Source organism: Balaenoptera borealis (genome assembly GCF_965194805.1).
Source record: "Balaenoptera borealis genome assembly, chromosome: 18".
NCBI lineage: Eukaryota > Metazoa > Chordata > Mammalia > Artiodactyla > Balaenopteridae > Balaenoptera > Balaenoptera borealis.
In genome coordinates this window covers 25,921,925-25,946,995 of record NC_138877.1, presented here as the reverse complement: position 1 = coordinate 25,946,995, position 25,071 = coordinate 25,921,925, and the positions used below count along the sequence as shown (strand labels likewise).

The window sequence follows — 25,071 nt, the reverse complement described above, 5'->3', positions numbered from 1 at the left end:
ACATGCATACAAATGACTGGAAGGTTATAAACTAAATTGAGAATAGTGATTGACTTGAAGAAGGGGAGATGAGATTGGAGGTGGTGGTAAAGGGGACTTTAGCTATAATTAGCGTTTCCTTTCTGCAAAAAGAAGAGTAGAATCAAATTTGAGAAAAATATTAACAGTTGTTAAATATGAGCGATAAATTTAGGTATGTGCTACATGTTTTTATTTACATTTTTTTGATTTTTGAAATTTTTCTCAAACTAAAAAAGTATGTAACACTTGAAAAGAATGTAGCTATCCTCTAGTGGCAAAGGATATAACAAAACTAAGAAAAAACACACACTGTATCAGTGGTTCTCAAGCTTATTTAGCTTGTGATTTAGGAAATAAAAATAAAAAAGAATCCCATAGAATCCTGCTTGTTTCCAGTCTTCTCTTCCAAGACAGTCTAGAGCAGCCTGCTGGCTGGGATCTCCAGTTTCAGGGTCTGTCTGCAGCTCTGACTCACCCACCTCTATAACCTACAACAACCATTTGGTGAGTGCACCGAGAACTGAAGCAGTGTCAGCCTGGGAGGAACATCATATAAAAGATCACAGGCATTGATTTGGTTTCCAATTTTATGAATTACCTGGGTGACAGAACAGAAAACGGAGCTGTTAAGTACACTGATGATACACCTCAGGAGAGGTGCATTAAGACACAAAAGAAGTTTAATAATCTGGAGAAGTAGTCAAGAAAACAGAAAATGAAATTTAATAAGGATATTATTATTGGAAACAAAAGGGAAAATATGGAATAACTGGCCAAAGGAAAGACTTTGGGATCAAGCTGGGCAAGGATTAGAAATATGAAGCTAGAATTTAAAAAATCAAGCTATTATATGTAGATTGAAGTATTAAATCTAAGAATTGGTTGACCAACAATCTTAACACATGGCTAGTATTTTAGTGAGGTACTTACTAAAGTGCTACTAACACTGAAATACTATTTGATCAGCATGACAAAGTCAAGAAGCAGCACAGTGCAGTGGTTAGAGCATAAGGCTGAAGCCAGACTGTATGAAGCCAGCTATGTGACCTCAGACAAGTTTTTTAACCTCTGTGCCTCTGTCCTCATCTGCAAAACTGGGATGGTAACAGTACTGAACTCAGAGTTGTGTGCAAAAACGAGTTACAATTTGAAAACAGTGTAGAACAGTGCCTAGCACAGAGTAGCTGCTAGTTACACGTTTGTTAAATGAAAAAGTAAAAATAGTACAGAAATTTAAATGGATTTGGAGTCAAAAATTATTACAAACCTAAAGATCTACATGGAAAAGTTAGAGGTAGTGGCATAATTCATTCTGTAAGAAAAGGCAGTAGCAGGCATTCTTAGTGGGAAAACTACTGTCTAACTGCTGATAAAAATGTTTCTAAAATAGCCTTTCCAAGTTCATAATGGGGAAGATGAGACAGAAGGAGTATCCCGGCAGCCTATGACATCAGACACATCTCCAGTTCTCTATTGCTCTTATCAGAATGTCTTGATGGCGCAATAATAATTTTTTCCATGAGACTTCAAAAAAGCTTTTAGTTTTTCTATTTCTTACCGATACATCTATTTGCCCTTTGGGACTTCGTGAATTTCAAAATTTATACTGTCACATTCAGTTTTCTTCAGACTGAGGAAAGCCTTGTATGCTGAATTATGCTGTGCTTTTTAAAGCATGTCATCATTCACTCCAGGATATTTGATATGGAGAAGGTCAGTGCTACAGTTTTACACTTCATTTTATCTCATTTGATCTCATAAAGAAAAAGTATATAAAAATATGAAAGGGGAAAAACAAGGGTTTTAACAATAACCATCTACAATGCAATGCAGTAGTCCTCCCCTTGTCCACTCTTCTTTTTTCTCCTCAGCCTCCATATAGTTATCAACCTAAAATTAGCCAGTTAAACCCACTTCACCACTTCCCTTCTTCCCGTTTTCATTGCCAGTATGTTTGTTTGGCTCCAACAATTTTATCTGGATTACTGCAATCACCTCCTAGTGTTCTCTGTGATTCAAGTCTCATCTGACTCTGATCTACCCACAGACTATGGTCCTAATGATCTTGCTTTAATGCCATCACATTGCATTCAGGATAAAATCCAACCTCAGCAAGGCCCATGAAGTCCCCACAAGGTCCACATCTTCCTCCTGGCATCAACTCTTGCATCTACCCACATACATTCCATGCTACCCAAGCTGCCTTCACTTCCTACTTTTAGACAGCTTGTTTTCAATAACTACAATGCCTTGTTCTGTGTTCTGCACTTAGAAAACTCCTACTTATCCCTAAAGACTCAGTTTGAGTGCCATCTTCTCCAGACCCCTTCCACCAAATCACATGCATACACTCAGAGGGGTGGGTACCTCTCTTCAAGGGTCCCACAGAACCTGCACATGTTTCTTTCTTGGCTTATATGCAACACTGTATTATAAATGTTGATGTATTCTCACCCACTGACAAGCAAGCAAGCACATCTAGTCAAAATCAATATCATCATCATCTATACAGTCAGCCCTCCACACCCACAGGTTCTGCATCTAAGGACTCAACCAAATGTGGATTGAAAACATTTGAAAAAAAAAAATCTCAAAGTTCCAGAAAGCAAAACTTGAATTTGCTGTGAGCCAGCCACTATTTATATAGCATTTATAACTATTTATATAGCATTTACATTGTATTAGGTATTATAAGTAATCTAGAGATGATTTAAAGCATATGGGAGGACACGTGTAGGTTATATGCAAATACTATGCCATTTTATATAAGGGACCTGAGCATCCTTGGATTTGGGTATTCGTGGGGGTCCTGGAATCAATCCCCTACAGCTACTAGGAATGACTGTACATCATCCGTGCCCCCAAACAGCTATGGGCAAACAACAGGAATCTAATAAATACAAATTAGGTGAAACGAATTAATATATAATGAATAAACCTGACTCCTGCCTTCAAAAAATTCCTTATTTAGTTGGGGAGCCATGACTGGGGGAGGGGGGATGGACATAAGATATAGAAATTATAATGCAAATCAGAGTGAGAGGAAGTGGGGTATGTGGCAAGAAACTAATACTTATGAGTTAGCCTGAGTATTTAGGGACCTAAAATGTGCCAGACATTGTGGTTGGTCCTTGGCAAACATTTTCACCTAATTTTCACAACCATCTTGAAGGGTATTATTATTTCAGTTTGGTAGGTAAAGAAATTAGGACTCAAGGAGTTCAAGGCCACATAAAAGTTAATGGTAGAACCTAGGAGCAGGACAGGAATAAAGACGCAGATGTAGAGAATGGACTTGAGGACACGGGGAGGGGGAAGGGTAAGCTGGGACGAAGTGAGAGAGTGGCATGGACATATATACACTACCAAATGTAAAATAGATAGCTAGTGGGAAGCAGCCGCATAGCACAGGGGGATCAGCTCGGTGCTTTGTGTCCACCTAGAGGCATGGGATAGGGAGGGTGGGAGGGAGACGCAAGAGGGAGGAGATAAGGGGATATACGTATATGTATAGCTGATTCACTCTGTTATAAAGCAGAAACTAACACACCATTGTAAAGCAATTACACTCCAATAAAGATGTTTAAAAAAAATCTAAATGATTAAATTTTTAAAAATTATTAAAGTTTTTAATAATTATAAAAAAAAGTTAATGGTAGAGACATAATTTTATCTTTTAAAATCCATGTTCTTTCTATCACAGTGGTACAAATTCAGGCCTGTGGAGTTTCAGAGGAGGGAACAAATACACCCAGAATGACAAATCAGAAAAGTTCCATGCAGAAGTAACAGTGGACCAAATCTTGAAGTATTCAGGGAGAAACAGAGTATATTTTAGAGGGAAGAATAAAGACAGGTATGCATACAAGTTCAATACTTGTGAGTAGGACAGAGAATGGTTCAGTCTGGAATAAGTTGAGCATACATTGGGAAAATCTCACTGAAGAGAAAGTTGGGACTTTGCTGGGGGACCTGAAAACTCTATATTTACAATGGGCACCAGTATTAGAAAAATAAACAAGCATATGGGTCATGCTAATGATTGGATCTGTGCCATCGTCTTCTTATATGAAGGGTAGCAGATGAAAAAAAATCTGGTAACATAAGAATTTCAAAACTAAGATAATTCTGATTTTAATACAGAAGTATACTTTTATCCAAGGAGGAAATATAGCTACAGAAGTTGACATATCAAGTGTCCTCTTTAATGTCAAATTAACATAATATTGTGGGAAAAGAAGTAAATAAATACACTTCACAAATGTGAGCCATGTAGTCGCCTCTGCTTGAAATATACACCATAAAAGTCATTATACTCATTAATCTTTTGAATTATCTAAATCATACTCTTAGGACAACATCTTGATTTTAACCAAAAACATGAATTGCCTAGCTTGCTCATTTTATGAGATCTGATCATTAAAACATAAGACGGCCATACTCAAAAGTACGTTGGTTGTATGTTTTCTTCATGTATGTTTGGTGACGGTTTTACTTATCAAGATTATGTTTTGAATGGCGCATAACTAATTTTGTTGGAATGCATCCATAAACTAAATTGAGTGTGACTGATTACTTAGATGGTAACATTGCAAATCCATTAAAAGGAATCTAAAATTGACAGAGTTAATGACATTAAATAGGTCACCCATAGATCAGAGAAGTTCCAAACATTTTTTTTGACTGCTATTTTTAGATCTTTTAAAACATATGTTTCTCTTAAGTCAATTTCATGAGCTTTAATTTTATGACAAATATAGTCATAAAATTGTACATAATAAAGAAGAAAACTGTCCACATTGAAATTGGTGGGAATGTCAGTCTATTTAATGAAAATCCTTTAATAATATATATTTTAAACAGAAATGGAGATTTTTTTTTTTACTTCCAACTTTACATAACAAATTAAATATCAAATACTGACAAATAGAGGTACCCCAGTATCTAAATGAGTAGATATTTTATTTGTAATACTATCATCAATCAAGGATATAGCAATGAGTGCTATAAGGAAAAACAATAAAAATCTGTAACTTTGAAAATTTTATTACATTTTGAATTTAGAAAGTTTTTTCATAGAAAATATATTTATGTAGCCAATATCAGAATTACCATGGGATATAATCAGCAGGTAATTCTTTACTATTTATGAATTATTTGCTACTTTTCAACAAAAGATTGGTATAAGAGACATTCTAGGTAGAAAGTAAAGCATAGTACAGTTGGCCCTTTGTATTCACAGTTTCTGCAGCATGGATTCAATCAATCTCAAATTGAAAATATTTGGGACAACAAAAAATTCCAGAAGTTCCAAAAAGCAAAACTAGAATTTGTCATGTGGCAACTATTCACACTACATTTACACTGTATTTACAACTATTTACATAACATTTACATTGTATTAGGTATTATAAGTAATATAGAGATGATTTAAAGTATATGGGGGGATGTGCACAGGTTATATGCAAATACTGCACCATTTTATATAAGAGACTTGAGCATCTGTGGATTTTAGCATCCACGGGGGTCCTAGAACCAATCCCCTACAAATAATGAGGGATGACTGTATCTCTAATCTTCTAAATTTTCTAAAGCACATTAAATACTGTCTTCTTCTTGCCTATTCAAAGATATTAGAATAAAGACCTAAGAGATATAAAAAATGACCTTCTCAACGTCTATTACTCAGAGATGAGAAAACCAAGACTCAAAAAGAGATTCAAATATAGACAGCCTCAAACACATATAAAGGTTGAAAATCAATTAATCATTCATATAAAAAAGTTTAAAAATAAACAGCACTTTAAATCCAAAGAAAATAAAAGGGTATAATAAAGATAAAATCAGAAATTATTGAAATAGAAAAGAAACATACAAAAGAGACATTCAACAGTGCCAAAAGCTGGTTGCTTGAACAGACCAATAATACCGATAACTCCTGGCAAAACTGATCATGAAAAAAAGAGAGAAGGCAAATAACCAATACCAGGAATAAAAATGATAATATCATTACTGGGCCTAAGGACATTGAAATATCATAAAGTGGTATTATAAACAACTTTATGCCAATAATTAGACGACAAGGAATAATTCCTAGAAATATAAGATTTATTAAAACTTCTTATAACTATTAAAGATAATGAATTATAAGCAAAAGGCCTGTTTACAATGAATGTGATGGTGACATAGACCCAAGAATAATTACTAAGTACATGTGACATTTCTTTGCTTCCTTTCTTGCTGATTATATTAACTAACCTTCATAATCTACAATCAGAATTAATTGAGCTAGCTCAGCCTAATGTATCTTTCTTTAAAAATATTTTAATGTCCAATATACAGAAATCTAAAAACTGCCTCACCATACAAAGGGACCCTCATATAAAGTGACTTCCGTATTTCTGAGCATAAATTTGAGAGCTGATTTCAACCTCTGAAGTCATCCTTAAGAGAAAAGTTGGTTTTCTGCTTGATTATTTTAAAATATAAAATTTAAATTCATTTGTCTTGGCTCTAATTTATACAATTAAGTGGCATCAGTATATACTTCATTAAAACTTCCAAGTAATTACATATTTTTAAGGGCATCACTATACAGACTAAACACAATGAAACCAAAATGAAAGAGATAAAACAGCACAAATAAGAATGAATAACTGCAATGCTCACTGTATCATCCTTAAAACATAAAATATGGGCCTTGCCGCGTGTCTTGTGGCTCAAAAACTGGAACTGTGATATGTTACAAATAAGTTATTCAGGTGAAACTAGCAAACATTTTGATTCTTTCATTATTTCCCCCAAACTTTGTTCATGTAGGAAAAAAAACTGGTGGAAAGGCTTAAAGGTGAGGAAAAAAAGGAGTTAATTTTTTAGATTAAGTGGAACATGAAAGACTGAAATAATCACAAACAAGAACAGTATTACAGCTCCTTAAAGATAGAGATTATGTTTCTTATTTCTTTCCATATCTCCTAAAACACCTAGTCCTGTAATCTTGACATAGTAAATTCTTAAAAAAAAAAAAAGGTAAGTTGAAATTCCTAGGTTTACATAAGGCGTAATTCATATAAAGAAGAACTGTGAGATGATATGGGAATAGGCTAGAAATTTTCTGAAGCTATGTATTAGGTGAGCCATAGAAGTTTAGGAGTTGAGATGACCTAGCCATGCCCTATTAAAATTAGTAAACTAAAATTTGTACAAATTTTGTTAGATTTATTTCTAAGTATTTCATGTTTTTATGCTATTATAAAAGGTATCTAAATATTTTAATTTTCCCATTGTCCATTGCAATTATATAGGAATACAACTGATTCTGTACGTTGACCTTGTATCCTGTGACCTAGCTCAATTTACTTTTTAGTTCTGATAGTTTTTTTCTTTTTTTTTTTTTGATTTCTTAGGGTTTTTAATATATACAATCATGTTGTCTCTAGACAATTTTACTTCTTCTATTTAAACATATGTGCCATTTATTACTTTTTCTTGCCTTACTGCACTGGCTAGGACCTCTAGCATAATGATGAAAAGTGAATATCTTTGCCTTTTCCCCAATCATAGGAGGAAAGTATTTAGTTGTTGTTTTTTTTTTACCATTAAATATAAGTTAGTTATAGGTTTTCCATAGATGCCTCTTAACAGGTTGAGGGAGTTTCCTGCTATTTGTAATTTGCTGTAACATTTTATCATGAATGAGCACTGCATCTCACCAAGTGTTTTTGTTTGTTTGTTTGTTTTTTGGCAATGACTAAAATGATCATATGGCTTTTCCTTTATGCTGTAAATAGAGTGAATTAAATTATTTGATTTCAAATGTTAAACCAACTTTATATTCCTGGGATAAAACCCACTTGGTTATGATGTACTATCCTTTTTATATATTGTTGAATTTGATTTAATACTTGTTAAGGATTTTTGTATCTATGCTCATGGAAAATACTGAACTGTAATTTTCTTATATTATGCAGGTTTGCTGGTAAAAAATACTCTGTTTTTGTTCATCCAAGAATGTCTGCATTTCTAAAGAATGTTTTGCCAGATATACTATTGTATACTGACTTTTTTTTTTCTTCTTTTGGCTCTTTAAAAACAACTATTTCACTGAATTGTGAAATTTATTTCACAATTATTTATTTCTCATGACAAGTCAGTAGTCATTTTTATGATTTTCCTCCTATATGTAATATGTCTTTTTTTCGCTGGCAGCTTAAAAGATTTCCTTTTTCAATTTTCAACAATTTGATTATAATGTACTTTATTGTGGTTTCCTGCTTATCCTGTTAGAGGTTCATTGAGCTTCCTGGATTGGTGACTTCATGCTTTTCATCAAATTTGGAAATTTTTTCACCATTACATCTTTAAGTATTACTCTGCCTCATTCTTCGTCCTTTTTTTTGAAACTCTAATTGCCCATATGTGAGACTGCTTTTTTAAGGTTGCTATTTCTGTACTGAGAATTCCTAATTATTCCCTCATTATGTTCATTCCCCCTTTATATGCCCTTTATATGCTTGAACATATTTAAGGCAACTGTTTTACAGTCCTTATCTGCTAATTCTATCATCTGTCATTTTAGGGTCTATTTCTATTGACCATTTGGGGTCTATTTTCTGCTTATTTGTATGCCTAGTAATACTCTATTGAATGCTTCATATTGTGAATGCTCTGTTGTTAAATGTTTGGATTTTGTAGTCTTCTTTCATTGCTCGGTAAGTTTGTTCAGCTAAGCAGTTAATTTACTTCTGAATCAGCTTGATGTTTTTCAAAACATTTTCCCCCAACATACATCCCCTTAACTTTTAAAATCATTTTGTATGAGAAAAACTTACAAAATAGTGTTAAATAGCAAACATCCTTGTTTTTTCAAGAGTTATTTTTAAACTTATTAAGGGTAGGCATAAAGTAGCTTTTACTCTAGGGACAGATTGATCCTACTTCTAAAGCATAAACTTTACAGGATATCTTGTGAATACCAGGAGTAAGTTTAGTCAAGTCTCTTAACCATGTGGGACCTCTGGTAATTGTTCAGCTCACCAGTCCCTAGTGGTTGTTCCTTTCCCAGTGTTTGTGAGTCTTGTCCAGTTTTATAGTTATTTACTGTGGTAGGACTAACCTGGTACTAGTTACTCCATCACAGCCAGAGGGGTAAATGCCAAGAAGGAGTTTTTGACCATCTCTCAGCTTCACTTTGGTCCTCTTCTCTTTCTCCTTTAGTCCACTAACTCTACCTTCTTTTCTCCTACATTTTCCTCTCAAGAACACATCATTATTTAGTGAAAGGATCCAAACCAGAAACCAATTCTTGTAACTCAATCCAGTGTTATTTCCACTACACAATATTTTTGTTAATTTCCTGGGATTAAAACAATAACAATTCAGTCTACTTTTAAGTTGCTTATTACTTGGTATATTCCTTGATTTTTTTTTTTCTCTCTCCCCTTTGGTGGATCTGCTGCTTATATTTTATTTTTAAAATATTCAGAACAGGTTCATTGATAAAGCTAAAAACAATCCATGTTAGGAAAATCTATTTGATTAAAAGCTATCCCTGGACCAGCATTCTGACCACACAAAATTAAATAATCCACAAAGTGTTTTCAAGGAAGGCAAGGAGACTAAAAACTTACTGCTTCATAGTTTTGACTTCCTTATCTCACACCTGAGATTCATATAGCTTATGTTTCTCCTTGTGAGCGATTTTAGCTTCCTGTTAGAGAGTGCACTTAGTCTCTACATATTTTTCTTCTAATTTAAGAGCCTTTATGTTGATGAAAACTGCTTCCTGAATGTAATGTTCATCACTCTTTGTCCACAAAATATCTATTAATTCATGTTTATAAAGCATTAGTCACTTTAAAAATAAATTTTGCATGGTTTTATTACCTTTTAAGGAGAGGAGAGATAACAGTAGGAGGAACAGAAATGAAACTGGTATATTAAAAATGGGCCTTTAAGAAAGTATTTTTAAATTGTACTGGGAGCAAAATAAATGACTAAACCAGATCTTAAGAGGTTGTGGGTTTTATCCTCTTACCTGTGCAACTGGATATATTCTCGAGGTCTGTTGAGCAGGTGAAGGAATCTATCAACAATCTTGTTTTTTCCTACGCCCTGTAATTACACAAAGAAGCATTAAAAGTAACTTTTGTCTGGAGGTAAAACAAACCAGAAGAATCTCTTACCAAAACCTACTTACTGTTTTAGCTTATTGTTAATGAAAACCAAACGAGTAAACGTATACAGCACACCTTCTATGACATAAAGGTTTTTCAAAAAAAATTTTACTTCTAAATACACTAGCTCTAAGTTCTTATTTAAAAGGAAATTCATAATTATTTTTAGCCTTCTGTGACTTGTTTTTTCTGTTCTATAATTTTACACTGAAGTGTAGACATTAGAGCAGAATATTATCTATTTCAGATGTGAAGAATGGCATTAAAGGAAATCAAGTAAGTGTAAAAACAATGATTTTTCTAATCAGCTCTTCAGAAGTGTGGTTTTTAGTTATATAAAGATAAATATAATACTGTACTTCTGTTTTAATCAAACACTAATTTCTTCTCCTTTTGTCCTACTTTTTAGTCCTTTAAAACCTTGGAAACCTAAAATTATAACCAGGGTTTATTAATAAGTCTCAACTATATCTGCTCTTCCTAGAAATGCCCTCATTTCCTTACCACTTACTGATGGCGAGAGTTGCTGTCCTTTCGTAGCAGACAGACTGTTAAAAATGGAATCCACTCCCATGCCACTGCTCCATTTTAAAGTTTTCACTTAGAGGTGGAATACTCTGATAATGGGATGTAAATCTTTTAACAAGTGGGTTGTGTGGGAAGAGTAGAAGTGGCTAAAAAAGCTGAGTTCTGTAACATATGTTCCAGCAATAAATAACACTTATTGATTTCTTATAATGTTCACATTCGAATGTATGGTAAAATAGCTATGTGGGCTTTAAATGGAGTGTTGCAATCAACATAAAATTTTACGTAAATAAATTCAGGTGAGTAAAATGTGTGTTAATATATCAGCTCTGTTCAAGAAACCTAGAGAAAAACATATATCATAAATGCATTATAATGTCAGAAACACAAAGGATTTCTTGAAAGAAACAAGTCATGAAAAACTACTATGGGGAGCTCCTGCTCCCTCCCCACTTCCAAAATTACAGAATCAGCCATGCCTTTTCAAACTCCTCCTGAGCACTGTTTTAGGAGCTTACAAGTCCCATAAATGTAGGACAATGCAACGTGAAGTCCCAGGTTGCCACTAGGAAGCTCTTTTACTATGTCTTCTTTAAATGTGTTAAAAAAAAAAAATCAACTGAGTAAATTTTAAAGATCTTATTTTTTAAAATAAATTTATTTATTTATTTTTGGCTGCGCTGGATCTTCATTGCTGCACACAGTCTTTCTCTAGTTGTGGCGAGCAGGGGTTTCTCTTGTTGCGGAGCACAGGCTCTAGGCGTGCAGGCTCAGTAGTTGTGGTTCGCGGGCTCGGTAGCTGTGGTGCACAGGCTCAGTTGCTCTGCGGCATGTGGGATCTTCCCAGACCAGGGCTCGAACCCGTGTCCCCTGCACTGGCAGGCGGATTCTTAACCGCTGCACCACCAGGGAAGTCCCTAAAGAGCATATTGACTTTATTCAGTGATTCATGTATTGGGCAGCATCCCATCTAGCAGACAGAAAGGAGCTCTGAGGAGCTCTACAAAATGAAAGACTTTTATAGGCAGAAGGGAGCAGGACAAGGAAGTTATACTAGCAAAATTGTTATACTAGGTTGGGACAAGGTCACTTTCCTTTAGGGGAAGGCAGGGGTCTATCAGGCAAATGACCTCACTAGTGCTGACCAGTGATTCCTCATTGACTGGTTTAAGATTCCATTTCTGGGAGAGGCTGAAACTGTTACCTAGTTAAGTCTGGGTTTTGTGACGTAGGATTTAGCATAAGTGACTCCATCTGGGGCCAGTTGTCTTGTTTTTAACGAATGTTAGGGTCTTCAGAACTCCAACCTCAGACGTCTTCTAGTTCCATATACTGTCTCTGGGAATCTCACCCACTCCCTCCCACTCCCTTCACTTCAGTCATCACATATGGCTCACACTTCTTTCCTAAGCTCTAGCTGAGATAAGATTCCCCATTCCTAATTGTCAACTGAACTTCTGCACCAGATGTTCATACTAAACTCATTATGCTTCCACCCAGACTTACTCTTCTTTTTTTTTAACCCCAATATAACAGTATTGTCACGTACCCAGCTGCTCAATGAATGAATCTCGGAATGTTTTTGTCTATCTTTTCCCTGATCTCATTCAAACTGTCACTAGAATCTTTGTAGTCTCTATTTGAAAAACTTTTTTCCTTCCTTCCTTCCTCCCTCCCTCCCTCCCTCCCTCTTTCTTTCTTTCTTTCTTTCTTTCTTTCACTCTTTCTCTTTCTTCTTTCCTTCCCTCTCTCTCTCCCTCCCTCCCTCTCTCTTTCCTTCCTCCCTCCCTCCCACTCTCTCTCACTCTCTCTCCCTTTCTTTCTTTCTTTCTTCTCTTTTCTCTTTCTCTTCTCTCCTTCCTCCCTTCCTTATCTCCCTTGTCTAATTTATCAACTGTTTTAGCACCTAATGTTATAGGTACTGCACTAGCTGAGTAGGATACAACGGTAAATAAAATAGCTACAGCTCCTGAGCCATACTCATAGCTTACAATCTAGTAGGAAACACAGACAATTAAGCAAACGTAATAGATATACATGTGATAAGTGTTCTGCTGCGGGACATCCAAAAGGCTTGAAGACTTAACCAAGGGCTCAGGAAGTCCCACTATGCACAGTGATATTTCAGTTGAAATATCAAGGAATTAAAGAGGTAAAGGGAAGGAGCAGAAAGAGGAGTGTTCCAGGAAGAGAGAACCGTATGTGTGAAGACTTGTGGGCACTAGTGAGCTGGAGAGCTGGACAGGTCTGAGGGATGTCCAGGAGCAGGAATGAGGAAGGGTAAGAAAGGAGGCGAGAGCAGGAGGCAGGGTCTAGCTCTGGAAGGCTTGGAAGCCACGTAAAAGCATTTGGACCGTTTCCTGAAAGCACCAAAAGGCCACTGAAGCAGAGGAGTAATAGGATCAGACTTTCATTTTTGGAAAATCACTCTGGTGAAACGATCTGGCAGAGAGCAAGACTGAAAGCAAAGGAAAGCCGTTTGGAACCTCCTTAGAAAGCTCAGGCAGGAGATGAAGGTGGCTTAAAGTAAGGAGCAGAGAGAAATGCATGTATTTAAGAGATATTTAAGGGAAAGAACTAACAGGACTTGGTGATGGACTGGACGTGGGGATGAGCAGCCAGAGAAATCAACCTTTCTGTCTTGGGCCACAGGGTGGAAGGTGACGCTACTTACGGCACATGAAATAGGGGAGGGGAAGTGCATTTGCTGGGTGGGAGAGGAAAGTCTAGTTTTAAAAAAGGCAGTTTAACTTTGAACAGGTTCACTTTGCAGTGCCTGCTTCCCATATCTGCTCCTTCCTCTCTAATTCGCTGCCACTACTCCAGGGCAGCCCATCGTCATCGTGCTCTGACTCCTAGAAAGGGTCCTCTTTGGTCTCCTGCCTCCGGACTTACAACTCGCCAGTCCACAATCTGTTTAGTTATTTTTCTGAAACAGAGATCTCATCAGGTCATTTCTGGCTTCATTTGAAAAGCTCTGATTATTCCTTCAAGGAAATGCTAAAAGCATGACCTAGGAAGGAATTTCTGTAAATATCCTGAGCAAAAAGAAACAGTTAAAACAATTTGCTCTTTCCAGTCATCATTTTCACCTAGAAAAGAAAATCTGCAGGATTACTTGTAATTGAATAAATACATAAATAGCATCTTATTTTTCCATTATAAAAACTACACATGTTCATTTTTCTTAATCGGAAATTTCGAAAACAAAACACTACCCAATGTGCAACTGCCAAAATAAATCTGTTACCATTTTCATTTTGTTCCTGTGCATATTTATCTTTACTTACTAGTCATCATTCTGTATATACAATTTGTATCCTTTAATTTAAAAAAGCACAAAATAAATAGTTTTTACATCATAATTGACTCTTACTGAGGAAAATATTTAGTGAGTGAACATTTAAAAAGGGAGAAGCAACCTGTAGAATGAGAGATTCTAAAAACTACAAATTGTCTCCTAAGGATGACGCTTACTGTTATCATTACCGTTCCATCCCATTGTGTTCTTTGCGACAACATACTAGAAAGAAGGACCTTCATCCAGAGGTAGGAGTCAGACGGCCCTTGACAGGGTTAGGAGGAAGAAGGGCTATATTAAGCCCCGCAGACACGGGGACAGGAGGTAAACCTGCTTCCAGCTTCTGTGAGAGCAAGGATCAGAGACATGACTTCAAGAACTCTGAAAGATTCTGGGACTCTTTCAACGTTCTCAGGCTCATTATTTCAGTTACCCTGTTTCCTGAGAGAGATCAGAAGTAAAACCCTGTAAAGAAAAAGAGCTTGCCTTCCTGGGCTAGAAGATACAGGACTGGGAAAGTCTATCCATATCTTGTCAAGGGGGGCAAGGGGCAGAGTGGGAGAAAAGGGCTAAAGAGGAACCGAGAGCAGACAAGAGAAAATGGGTCTAGGGGTGGCATCTGGGCTAAGAGTAATTGTCCTGGGACGGAAATGTTGAAGGATCCCTCACAGCGGATGAACTTGCAAGCGTGCCATGCTGGCCCTCTGTAAGTCTCACCCAAACAGCAGCCGGCCGTCTCCAGAACCTCTGTGTTGCTGCTTCTTTGCTGAGGTTGTTTTTTCTGACTCATTTAGGCTGCCTTTCCCCATCTCTCTGCCACCTTCCACTCACTCCTTAGGGTTCTGATGAAATGTCCCAGCTTCTCTGAAGCTTTGCCTGACTCTCCCAATGCTTTCTCTCCTTCAGCTCGGAGCACCAGCGTGGTTTCCTCTTCGCGTCCCTAAACCGCTGTCTTTCACAGGCCTCACCACACTGTCCCTTAGTAACGTGTCAGGTGCCTCGGCAGAAAGACACACTCCTGGAGGCCGGGATCGGCCCTCTTCCATGTCCTTCTCACCGGCACGCACATGTCACCTGCAGGTAATAACTATTAAAATTTGAGGAAAGAAGGGATGAAAAGGAAAGGGCAGTCGTATGATTTGCTCTTGCTAAAGGAGGTGGAAACCTCTTTCAGGAACATCAGGCTCCCTTTGTGCCAACAAAGAGGAGGAAACTGACATTTATGAAGCCCGCTGCTATATGCGTACACGCCCTTTCAGTGCTTCACCATTCAAATCCTCATGCCAGCCATGTCAGTAGGAGGTAATGCTCCTGTTTTAGAGAAAAGCAAACTTAAGTTCTAAGCAATTAAGACCCTGCACACAATGCGATTTTGAAGGCAAATCCACTCTGACTTGAAAGATTGGGCTGTTTTCTGTTTCACTATATGGCAAAACAGAATGTCAGGAGGTAGCCTCCCTGAATTGCTTTACATGAGAGTTTATAGCCTAATGTCGTGGAGTCAAAGATCAGTTACTCCAAGATTATAAAATAGCCTAAAACATGTGTCCAGGAACTCCCTGTATGGTATCCAAGGTTCAAGAGGGAGAAGGTGAGGAAGTCAAGCTGGAACTTTTCTTCTGCAGTAACTTTTTAAACGGACGTCAAGTGAGTGTTTGCCACAGCCGGTGTTCAGCTTTCCCTCATGCTCTCTGAAGCCTCTTACGTTTGGGCCTTCCTTCCAGTTCCCCCTAATTCTTCAATAACTTTCATAGCTCAGTTTGTATAATACTTAAAGATTTTTTTCATAGGGTCCTAATTTTCCTTTTAGAAAAGCTACTGTATGGATATCATCAACAAATACCAACTGCAGTCAAAAATAACAACAACGGGAAAACTAACATTACAACAAAATCAGGAGAAATAAATTGCGGCTGCTTTTTTATAACCATAAAATTTCCATCAAATGTTGAAACTTCTAATTCTTTGTCCAAAATGCCTGAAAATATACTCACTATACTAGCAGTTGGGAGACTCAGACAATAATCCCTCCTTAATCTGTCTCAGGTGCAGGTTTCTACCACCATCTTTATTCATTTGAATAAAGAGGGCCTAGACAAGCTGATCTCTAAACACTATCTTATTCTAATATTCTTTAATCCAATAACAAAATGAGAGGTCACTGCTGTATGACTCACTGGAAGTTTCTTATTTTCCAAATTCTCTCAGTGAACATGCATTAGTTATTGTAATCAGAAAAAAATTAAAACTAAATAGTACACAATCCCAAACATTTCCATAAATGGGTTCCCTGTAACAGAGTCAAAAAACGGTACCCGAAAGTCAGACAAAACAACACGCTTTTCAATTGCACTACCAGTTTGCATGGCTTTAAACACACTTATAAAGTTCCCTGGCAAAGTCATAACCTCCTTTTCAAACAGGAATAATAAAATCCACATCCCTGCAATTTCCCTTTGAAATAATGTGTTGCTATAAATGGCAAAGATACATTCTTTGGTAGTTTGGTCATTAGGTACAACCAAAGCAGCCATAACAAATACTGTGGGGGAAAAAAAAATCAATGTGTCTACAAAAGTAATATACAAAATCAGAACAAAGGCAAGAAAGATATTCACTAAGAAACACTGGACAGATAAACTGAATGTTAGAGAGAGTGTGCAGCATGGCAAAGAATTTCCATATTGCAATTCAGGCAACTTCATAGCAAGAGGTTTGAGAAAGGATACAAAATAATGTAATATAAAATAAAGATGAGTGTCATTATATTTGATGAAACCAAATATTTCATAGCCTTGGGACTCCTAGGCCGCTGTAGCTACTAGAAACAGGGCACATTTAGTTATCAAATTCCCTGCTGCCACTACCAGCTGGGGACACAGGCGGGAAAATTTCTGGACAAACTGTTCAGCCCCTCTACAGATATTAGATAATTATTCTGGCATAGCAACATGTATATTTCTGATCTGACACATTAGCAATCTGCCAGGGCTCAGTTCAAATGATTAATTAACAAAATTCACACATTCTTTAATTTTGGCAATAAAATATTCACAGCATCTCAATACTAAATAATTCAACAAACATTTACTAAGCCTATACCAGGAGAAAACTCAGTCCATTAATTATAAGCCTATAATTAATAGATGGTATGAGATACAAAGGATTATATAGAATTATGTAATAACACTGTGTATAGAGTCCTCCGTAGTTAGTATTAAATGTATGTTTACTGATTTTCACAGTGTATAAAAGATTTCAAAATTAAATGCTATGAAAATTCAGGAAAAAAAGCATCGGAATAAATTCAGAAAGAAATTTCTAGGGCTTCCCTGGTGGCGCAGTGGTTAAGAATCCGCCTGCCAATGCAGAGGACACGGGTTCAAGCCCTGGTCTGGGAAGATCCCACATGCCGCAGAGCAACTAAGCCTGTGCGCCACAACTACTGAGACTGTGCTCTAGGGCCCGCGAGCCACAACTACTGAGCCCTCGTGCCACAACTACTGAAGCCCGCGCCTAGAGCCCGTGCTCTGCAACAAGAGAAGCCACCGCAATGAGAAGCCCGTGCACCACAACAAAGAGTAGCTCCTGCTCACGGCAACTAGAGAAAAGCCCGCGGGCAGCAACGAAAACCCAATGCAGCCAAAAATAAAATAAATAAATTTATTAAAAAAAAAAAAGCAATTTCTAGCCTGGAAGAAATGAATATGGTTTAATTTCATTATGTAAATTAATCAAGAAGTTAAATTGGCTTAATGAAATTTACTTTAGAAAATACTTCCTCATTGGAAGTTCATTGATATTGGTATAATTCTGATAAAATGTTTATATTCATGAAAGTGGGTCAATACCTCTAAGGATAAAGAGAACAGGAGAATGTATCTTTCAACTTTAAAAGGGACTCAGGAGGTACATCAACTACATGCAATGATCATGCTTTGTTTGGATGCTGACTGAAACAAACCAACTGTAAAATGACACTTTGGAGATAATTGAGGAAACCTGAAAATAGGGTATCAGAGTATATTAAGGGGTTATTATTAATTTGTTAGCTGTAATAATGGGATTGTGATTATATTAGAGATAAAAACTGAGCTACTGTAAGAAAAATGCATTATGTAAAAGAATGATGTATTAAAAGATAACATATAGATAACATGTTCAATACAGATAAAACAAGATGAACAAAATGCTGATAATTGTTGAAACTAAGTTATGGGTACAAAGGAGTTCATTATATACCCTACTTTTTATAGAATATATTAAAAAATTTCATAATAGAAAATTTTAAAATGCCCTGTACTCTGTATGTAAAGCATAGTTCCTGGCTTATTATAAGCACTCAACATAAGTGAGCTATTATACACTATTATTGTTGTTGTTGTATTACTAGTATAAGAGTTAGTGTGGTATGGTGAAAAAATGCAAGAGCTTTGGAGATCTGAGTCCTAACTCAATCATTAACTAGCTATGTGATCTTGAGCAAATATTTTAACCTTTTGAGTTTCAGTCTGCTTATTTGTAAAGTATGGAAAATAAAAATATTTATCTCAAAGCGTTGCTGTAGAACTAAATGAAATGATTTTTAAAAGTATACTGGAAATTGTAAAACGTAACAATTATTACCATTTTTAATCCTTGCTCATAAGAAATTTGTAATTCAATTATAGATGAAATTAAAAAAATCACAACAACCTTAAAAGAAAGATGAATTAGATAGTGATAAAATACTCTAAACGTTCAGAGGAAAACAAGATTATTTCTATTTGGGGGTGTCTAGGACAGGCTTCATAGAGGAAAAAAATCCGAGCTCTTGAAAACTGTAGGATTTTCATAGGCAAAGATGAGGGGAAGAAGCACCATATGAAACAAACAATATGAAAAATGGCTGGGAGAACAAAAGGGCATAGTGTACTTAGGGAGGGTAAGAAACTGTGATCTGGAAGAACTAGAACTATACAAGAAGTTTGGAGCCAGGTCATAGGTTGCTTTGAGTGTTTCCCTATGAAAGAGATTTTATCTGGTAGGCAAGGGGAAGCCACTTTCAACTTTTAGCAGGAAAATATTCATAAAATTTAGAGTTGCTTTCTAAGATTTATCTCACTGTTGATAGGTCAGAAAGTGCCATGGAATTGGGAAGAGTACCTGAAGAATCAGTACTCTAGAAACATAAAGCACATGAAAGTCAGACAGAGAAGGCCTCCCCTATGAAAATCAGCCAGAGCTGACTTTTTATTTTTTAAGGAAGACAAAATATATACGAATTTTGGTAAAGGTAAAAAATATAGACTGTGGAATACAAGGAGAGCTTAAGTATAAAAATTTCACCAGAGTGCTATTATCTGGTAAAATGATACAAAGGACTCACTTAAAATGGAAAAAAAAAAAAAAAAAAAAAAAGGTTGACAAATCTGGCAAATTATTGGACTATATTCATGTAGAAGTAATTGTGAATTATTAGTTGTGCCTCATTAAATATAAATTAAATTTTGATGACTTGCTTTGCAATTTGTCTAACATCAGAAATCAGGAAACATTATATGCAGATGATTAAATTTTCATTTCTTAAAACAAATACTATATATTTTAAAAATAATTCTTACGTAAGGGGGGTACCTGAGCATTTTAGAACGCCACATTACTAAAATATTTCTTCCTTCAAGTATCTGATAAAATGCAACTGCCTCTCAAAACTTAAGTATTCTTATTCAGAAACAGAAGTTTATTCTCAAGGAGTTTTTAAACAACAAAAACATTATGCACCTATAAGCTGAATCTATAACCCAAAATATTCACAACAAATACTTTCTATATCAAATAGAATATAGCTCTGCAAATCAAAGGAAAATAAGATATGGGGAGGAAGAAAGCTTATTCTTGAGTAGAGTTGTGACAGAAAAAGCATTACTGGCTTGAAAGTAAATAGCCATTTCTCTTTTTTCCCTGTCAGTAAAGCTGAAATAAATAGAAAGTCATGCTATGATTTTTTTTAAAAGCCAGCATGAAACTCCTAATTGCATGAAAGGTACATGTAATGTTATAATTACAGTAAGTAGAAAATAATGCATGTAGCAGCATACTAAAGTGGTTCTACAATATGAAGCATTGTATACTAAGGGAGCATCAAACGCGTAATTTCAGGGCACCCTATCCCTTTTGGCTGACAGGCAGCAATTCTGCTTCATTTACTGGAGGGTCAATGTGCTGTGCCATAAAATCCCACAAAGAAAACTGAAAAGATTAAAAAAAATCAATTTTATTTCATCAAAAGAAGATGTGGCCTACTTTATTTTGCTATGGTAAGTGATTTTATAGACTTGTTTTTAGCTTCCCAGCTGTTATGAAACCTTGTCTAACGTCGTAGTTTCTTAGAAAAGATAGTATTACATGGAAAGAAAAGATGGGATTTGGCTCAATAAAGATGATAAACCTTGAGATACCTCAAAATCAACACTTATTCCCTTTAATTTCCTCATTATAAAAGTTGCTACTGGTAACAGCAATCTTTCAAAACATCTCTAAATTAAAAACTTCGACTATTGAAAAGTTTCTTTCATGAACTTCAGCCAGTTTTTAGTTTGCAAACAGAAGGCTGGGTAAACTGTATCAATCTATAGACAGTTTGTATTAACAGCATTCATTACACTTTATTGTATAATTATAACAACCCACTGCTGACTTCTCTGCCAATATTTAATCCCCAAAGCTTCAATTCTATCTGACTTGTTTTTTTGTTTTTGGGGTTTTTTTTGAGTAGCCATTGTGTAATGTTTTAGAAAGAGAAAGATTAAAAAAGGAGCCTGATCAATTGCTACAAAAGGTTTACTTAGTTTCAAACTAAATCATGTAATTGAAATAGGTGTTTTCCCAGATGGTTGTCACTTTTCATTTGAGTGAAAACACCAGTGACACTACCCCGTGACAGCTGAGTATCAGTAGACCTTAACTTACCAGCTGTAGCTTCACTTCCTGGTCTTTTTCTTTTTTCATTGTTTTGGTTCACAAGACGGATAAACGGTGAAGATGAGGTGTGTAAGATATTAAGGTACTGAAATACCACTGATAAAGTAGGGTGTTTTCAAAGGTATCGACGAAGGACCTGAGGTACTATGACTGCAAAAGTACACACTCCTGAAAAAGATATCTCCTAGATGATCAGGACTCTGAGGAAAGCACGGGGAAAGAGAACACATAACTGCATACCAGTCCTTAGAAAAACACATCTCTGTGGGGTACTTGCTCTGCATTTGCTAGCAAATACTACAGGTGGCTCCTTCTCCCTCATGCACACCAAATGGAAGCAATCAAGGGTCTAACCGTAATGACCCTTATGCTAAGTGAAATAAGCCAGATAGAGAAAGACAAATACTGCATGGTATCATTTATATGTGGAATCTTAAAAAGAAAAAAAAAAGGTTGAACTCATAGAGACAAAGTAGAAAAGTGATTGCCAGGGTCTGAGCAGTGGAGGAAATAGGGAGAGGTTAGTAAAGGGTACTAACTTTCACTTATAAGGTGAGTATGGTCTGAGGATATATTAGTTATATATATATATATTATATAATATATAATATATATATATTAGTAATATATATTATAACATAATATATATTATATATTAGTATAACATGGCGCCTACAGTTGATAACACTGTATTGTATAATTGAAATTTGCTAAGACAGTAAAACTTAAATGTTCTCACACAAAAAAGGTAAATATGTGAGGTGATGGATATATTAATTAACTCGATGGGGAGCATCCTTTCAGAATTTATGGTTATATCAAATCATCATGTTGTACACTTTAAATACAATTTTTTTTGTCAATTCTACCTCAGTAAAGCTGGGAAAAAATAAAAGTCTAACCACAGAATCTTGTTCATATCTTAAAACAGATGTTAGTTTTTGAAAACAAGTTTGAAAGGAACTGAAGTTGGCTAAAGCACTCAAAAAGTTCTATTTAGATTTTAACCAGCCACCTTAAATCCAATTTTCACTCGCTGACTTGGTAAATTAAGTATGTGCAAAGTTATATCTCATTTAATTAGCTAAATACTAATTAGCACTTAATTATTATTAGAAAAATTAAATAATTAGTGTTTCATTATTCTGTCCTAGTGATAATGCTGCCAGTCTCTGATCAGATCCCATCAGTAATATAATCATACCCAGTTGTTTGGGCCACTTAAGTATTTTCTCTTACTCCCTAGATTCTGTCTTATTCACTGTTTCCTTCACCAAACAGTTGCAAATTTAATGAATAAGAAATTTAGTCAATTTGTCTTAGAATCTCCTGAAAATAAACCAAGTAAGCCTAAATTTTAAATCCATATTACTTCTAAATCATTTTGGCTACTCATTAGAAATTTATTCTAGGCAGTCCTCTAAAATATATTTGTTGAATGTCTATTGTATGCAAGGCATCAGGGAGGTTGCAAAAATAACTAAGACTTATCAAGGGGCTCTCTCTTTTCAGTAGAGAGGTGGCAGGTGGACGCGTAAGTCTGACAGAAGGCAAAAGAAATCTATGAATGACGTGCTGTAACAGTTCAGAGAATGAGGCCAAACCTTCAGGCTGAAGTGTTCAGGAAGACTTTATTAAAGAAGCATATTATGGAATATTATAACCAGAGGGACCTTAGAAAACACCCATTCCAATCCTATCATTTTATAGATAAGAAACAGAAAGAAAAGAAAAAAGACAAAGCCCTTTAAGGAGGAATAGCAATCTATCCAATATCACATACAGAGTTGAAAAATATGCACAGGAAGATAGATCTCTGGGTTCCCAGCTTTCTGCTTTTCCATGACACCACACTGCCCTCTGAGATTGGAAGGATTTCAATAGGCAAAGATGGGAGAAAGAAGAGAGCATGCTGGTGACAATCGAAGGCTAAAATATAACACTGATAAGAAGGTATCTGGAAAACAGAGTGTTTATCTGAGGACATGAATTTCAGGGGAGAAATGAGACACAAGGCTGCAAGTGGAGTGGGATGAGACAATGGAAGACATCAAATGATAGCCTAAAAGACTTAGACTTTTTCACTAGATAATTTCATGGACACAGGTAGCAGAATTTACTCATAAAATCTAAGACCATCAGTGTCTTAGAGGTTTATAATGAAAGGATAAAAAAACTTTCTGCCATGAAAAAAGCCAGCTAAGTGTAGCAAATTTATAATGAATACAATCTCCATTTTTCAATTTTTCTTTTTCTCCAAAGTGGAGGGTGACAGACTAGGAGTAAAAGAAGGCAAGACACTGATCTGCTGACGACAGGTAGGGTTGGTGACAGCATTGATTGACAGACGACGTTCGTGTGAAATCCCTGCCTCCTGCCTTGCTCCTCCTGAGCACCTTTTGCAGGCTCTACCCAGAGGTTCCTTAGGCAACTCTACGCAAGCCTGAAAGCCAGTGGGACCTCCCACCCTCACCGGATGCTGGGGTCCACCCATGTATGTGTAGAGAGGGAGCTGCTCTTCGCTCCACCCAATGCCTAGCCCTTTGCCCTAGTGTCTTGTTCTCTTCTTTGGGACTCGAAATAGACTAGAGGTAGCATACTGGATTTCACATCGACATTTGTATAGCACTCTAGAGTACTTTCAAAGCGCTTTCATAGCCTCTTTTTAATTTATCATAAAGAGGAAGCAATCCTCTGCTCCACCTCAGCCCTCGTCCTGTATAGCTCTCCCCAGGCCCCAGGGGTTAGAATGTTCTCCCTGTCTCTCTGGTTACTGGCTAGGCTCTAACTTTAACCTTTCAACCTAGACAACTCTTGTGAAACCCTGACTCTATTATCTAACTCAAATGTAAACCCTGCCTTTACCAGGAAACTCCTTCTGTATCCCACCCACTAAACCCCAAGGACATCAGTATCATCTAGGATATTTCAAAGCTGCTTGAACATCATAACTTGACCCCTAGGGACCTTCCTTTTGAAAGCCTGTTCCTCAGCAAAAATTATTCCTCAAGCCCCAGCTCTGTGTATTCTTGGTCTACTTTCTTTGCCTACTCTCTTGGTCTACTCTCTGGTCTGCAGCTGTTGAGATGCCAGCAGACTGTGTCTAAGGCAATTCAAATAACAACAGAAGACCTGAAAAAGATACACTGAGTATAGCAGGGTTTAACGACTTATAAAAAGTTTGTGAGGTACTCTGGGCTGTGAAGCCATCATTTTGCAAAGGGAGATGAGAGTCATCAGTTTTCAGAGTCAGATGAGAACTTGACCTCCTGGGCTTCAATATCAAGTACTGAAGACTGTTAACTGATCTTCAGCCTCCCACTCTGGTACATAGACTCATCAGGACTTTTTAAATAGTGAAAAAAGACCATGAATACTTTATTGCTCACCCTTTAATTCTTGTTCAGAAAAAAATAAAACAGAGTATTAAAGTCCTTTTTAACAACAGAGTGATCCACAGATTTAATTCTAACTGAGCACCTATCATGAGCCAGGAACCGTGTGAAGTGCTTTCCATGCATTATTTCATGTGACCCATACATTAGCCCAATAGCGTGCACATGATTTGCATTCCTAGGTTAGATATCAGGAGACTGAGCCTTAGTAAGATTAACAATTTGCCCAAAGTCACAGCCATCTGTGAAAGAGTTGCAATTGGACCTCTAGCCAGCTAACATCCAAGCCTATGAACTCAACCAGTAAACCACCCAATTGGCCCTTTTTTATTTAAAAAAAAAATTTTTTTTTTTCTCAGTTTGAGGGACTAAATAAAGAATATGTATTGTTTTTATAAGTTAAAAAACAAAAAGACCAAACTTCTTCTGAAAGCTTGTTATCCTTAATTTCAAACTAATTTAAGAAACCAAAGGTGCTGTTCATTATGAGTCTGTTAATTTCATTGAGGAAAATTATCAGAAGCCTCTAGATATAAAATGTCCATCCATTCCCTCCATAAACACATTCAATATCTACTATGTAGCAGCAAGCACTGTGCCAGGACCTGAGGACACAGAGATGAGCAAGAGAACCATGGTCCCTGCCCTTGAGGGGCATATAGACAAGTTGGGAAGATAGTCATTCTAC

General features: G+C 36.3%; 1 protein-coding gene across 3 annotated transcripts in view; it reads right to left on the bottom strand.

The window, feature by feature from the left end:
- The window catches only part of VWA8 (von Willebrand factor A domain containing 8), a 364,407-nt gene that overhangs the window by 179,991 nt on the left and 159,345 nt on the right, over positions 1 to 25,071 (bottom strand). For all 3 annotated transcript variants that reach the window (XM_082365255.1, XM_082365257.1, XM_082365256.1), the window contains one exon: positions 10,058 to 10,134. In XM_082365255.1, the coding sequence (XP_082221381.1) occupies positions 10,058 to 10,134 (77 nt within the window). The remainder of the gene's footprint in view (positions 1 to 10,057; positions 10,135 to 25,071) is intronic.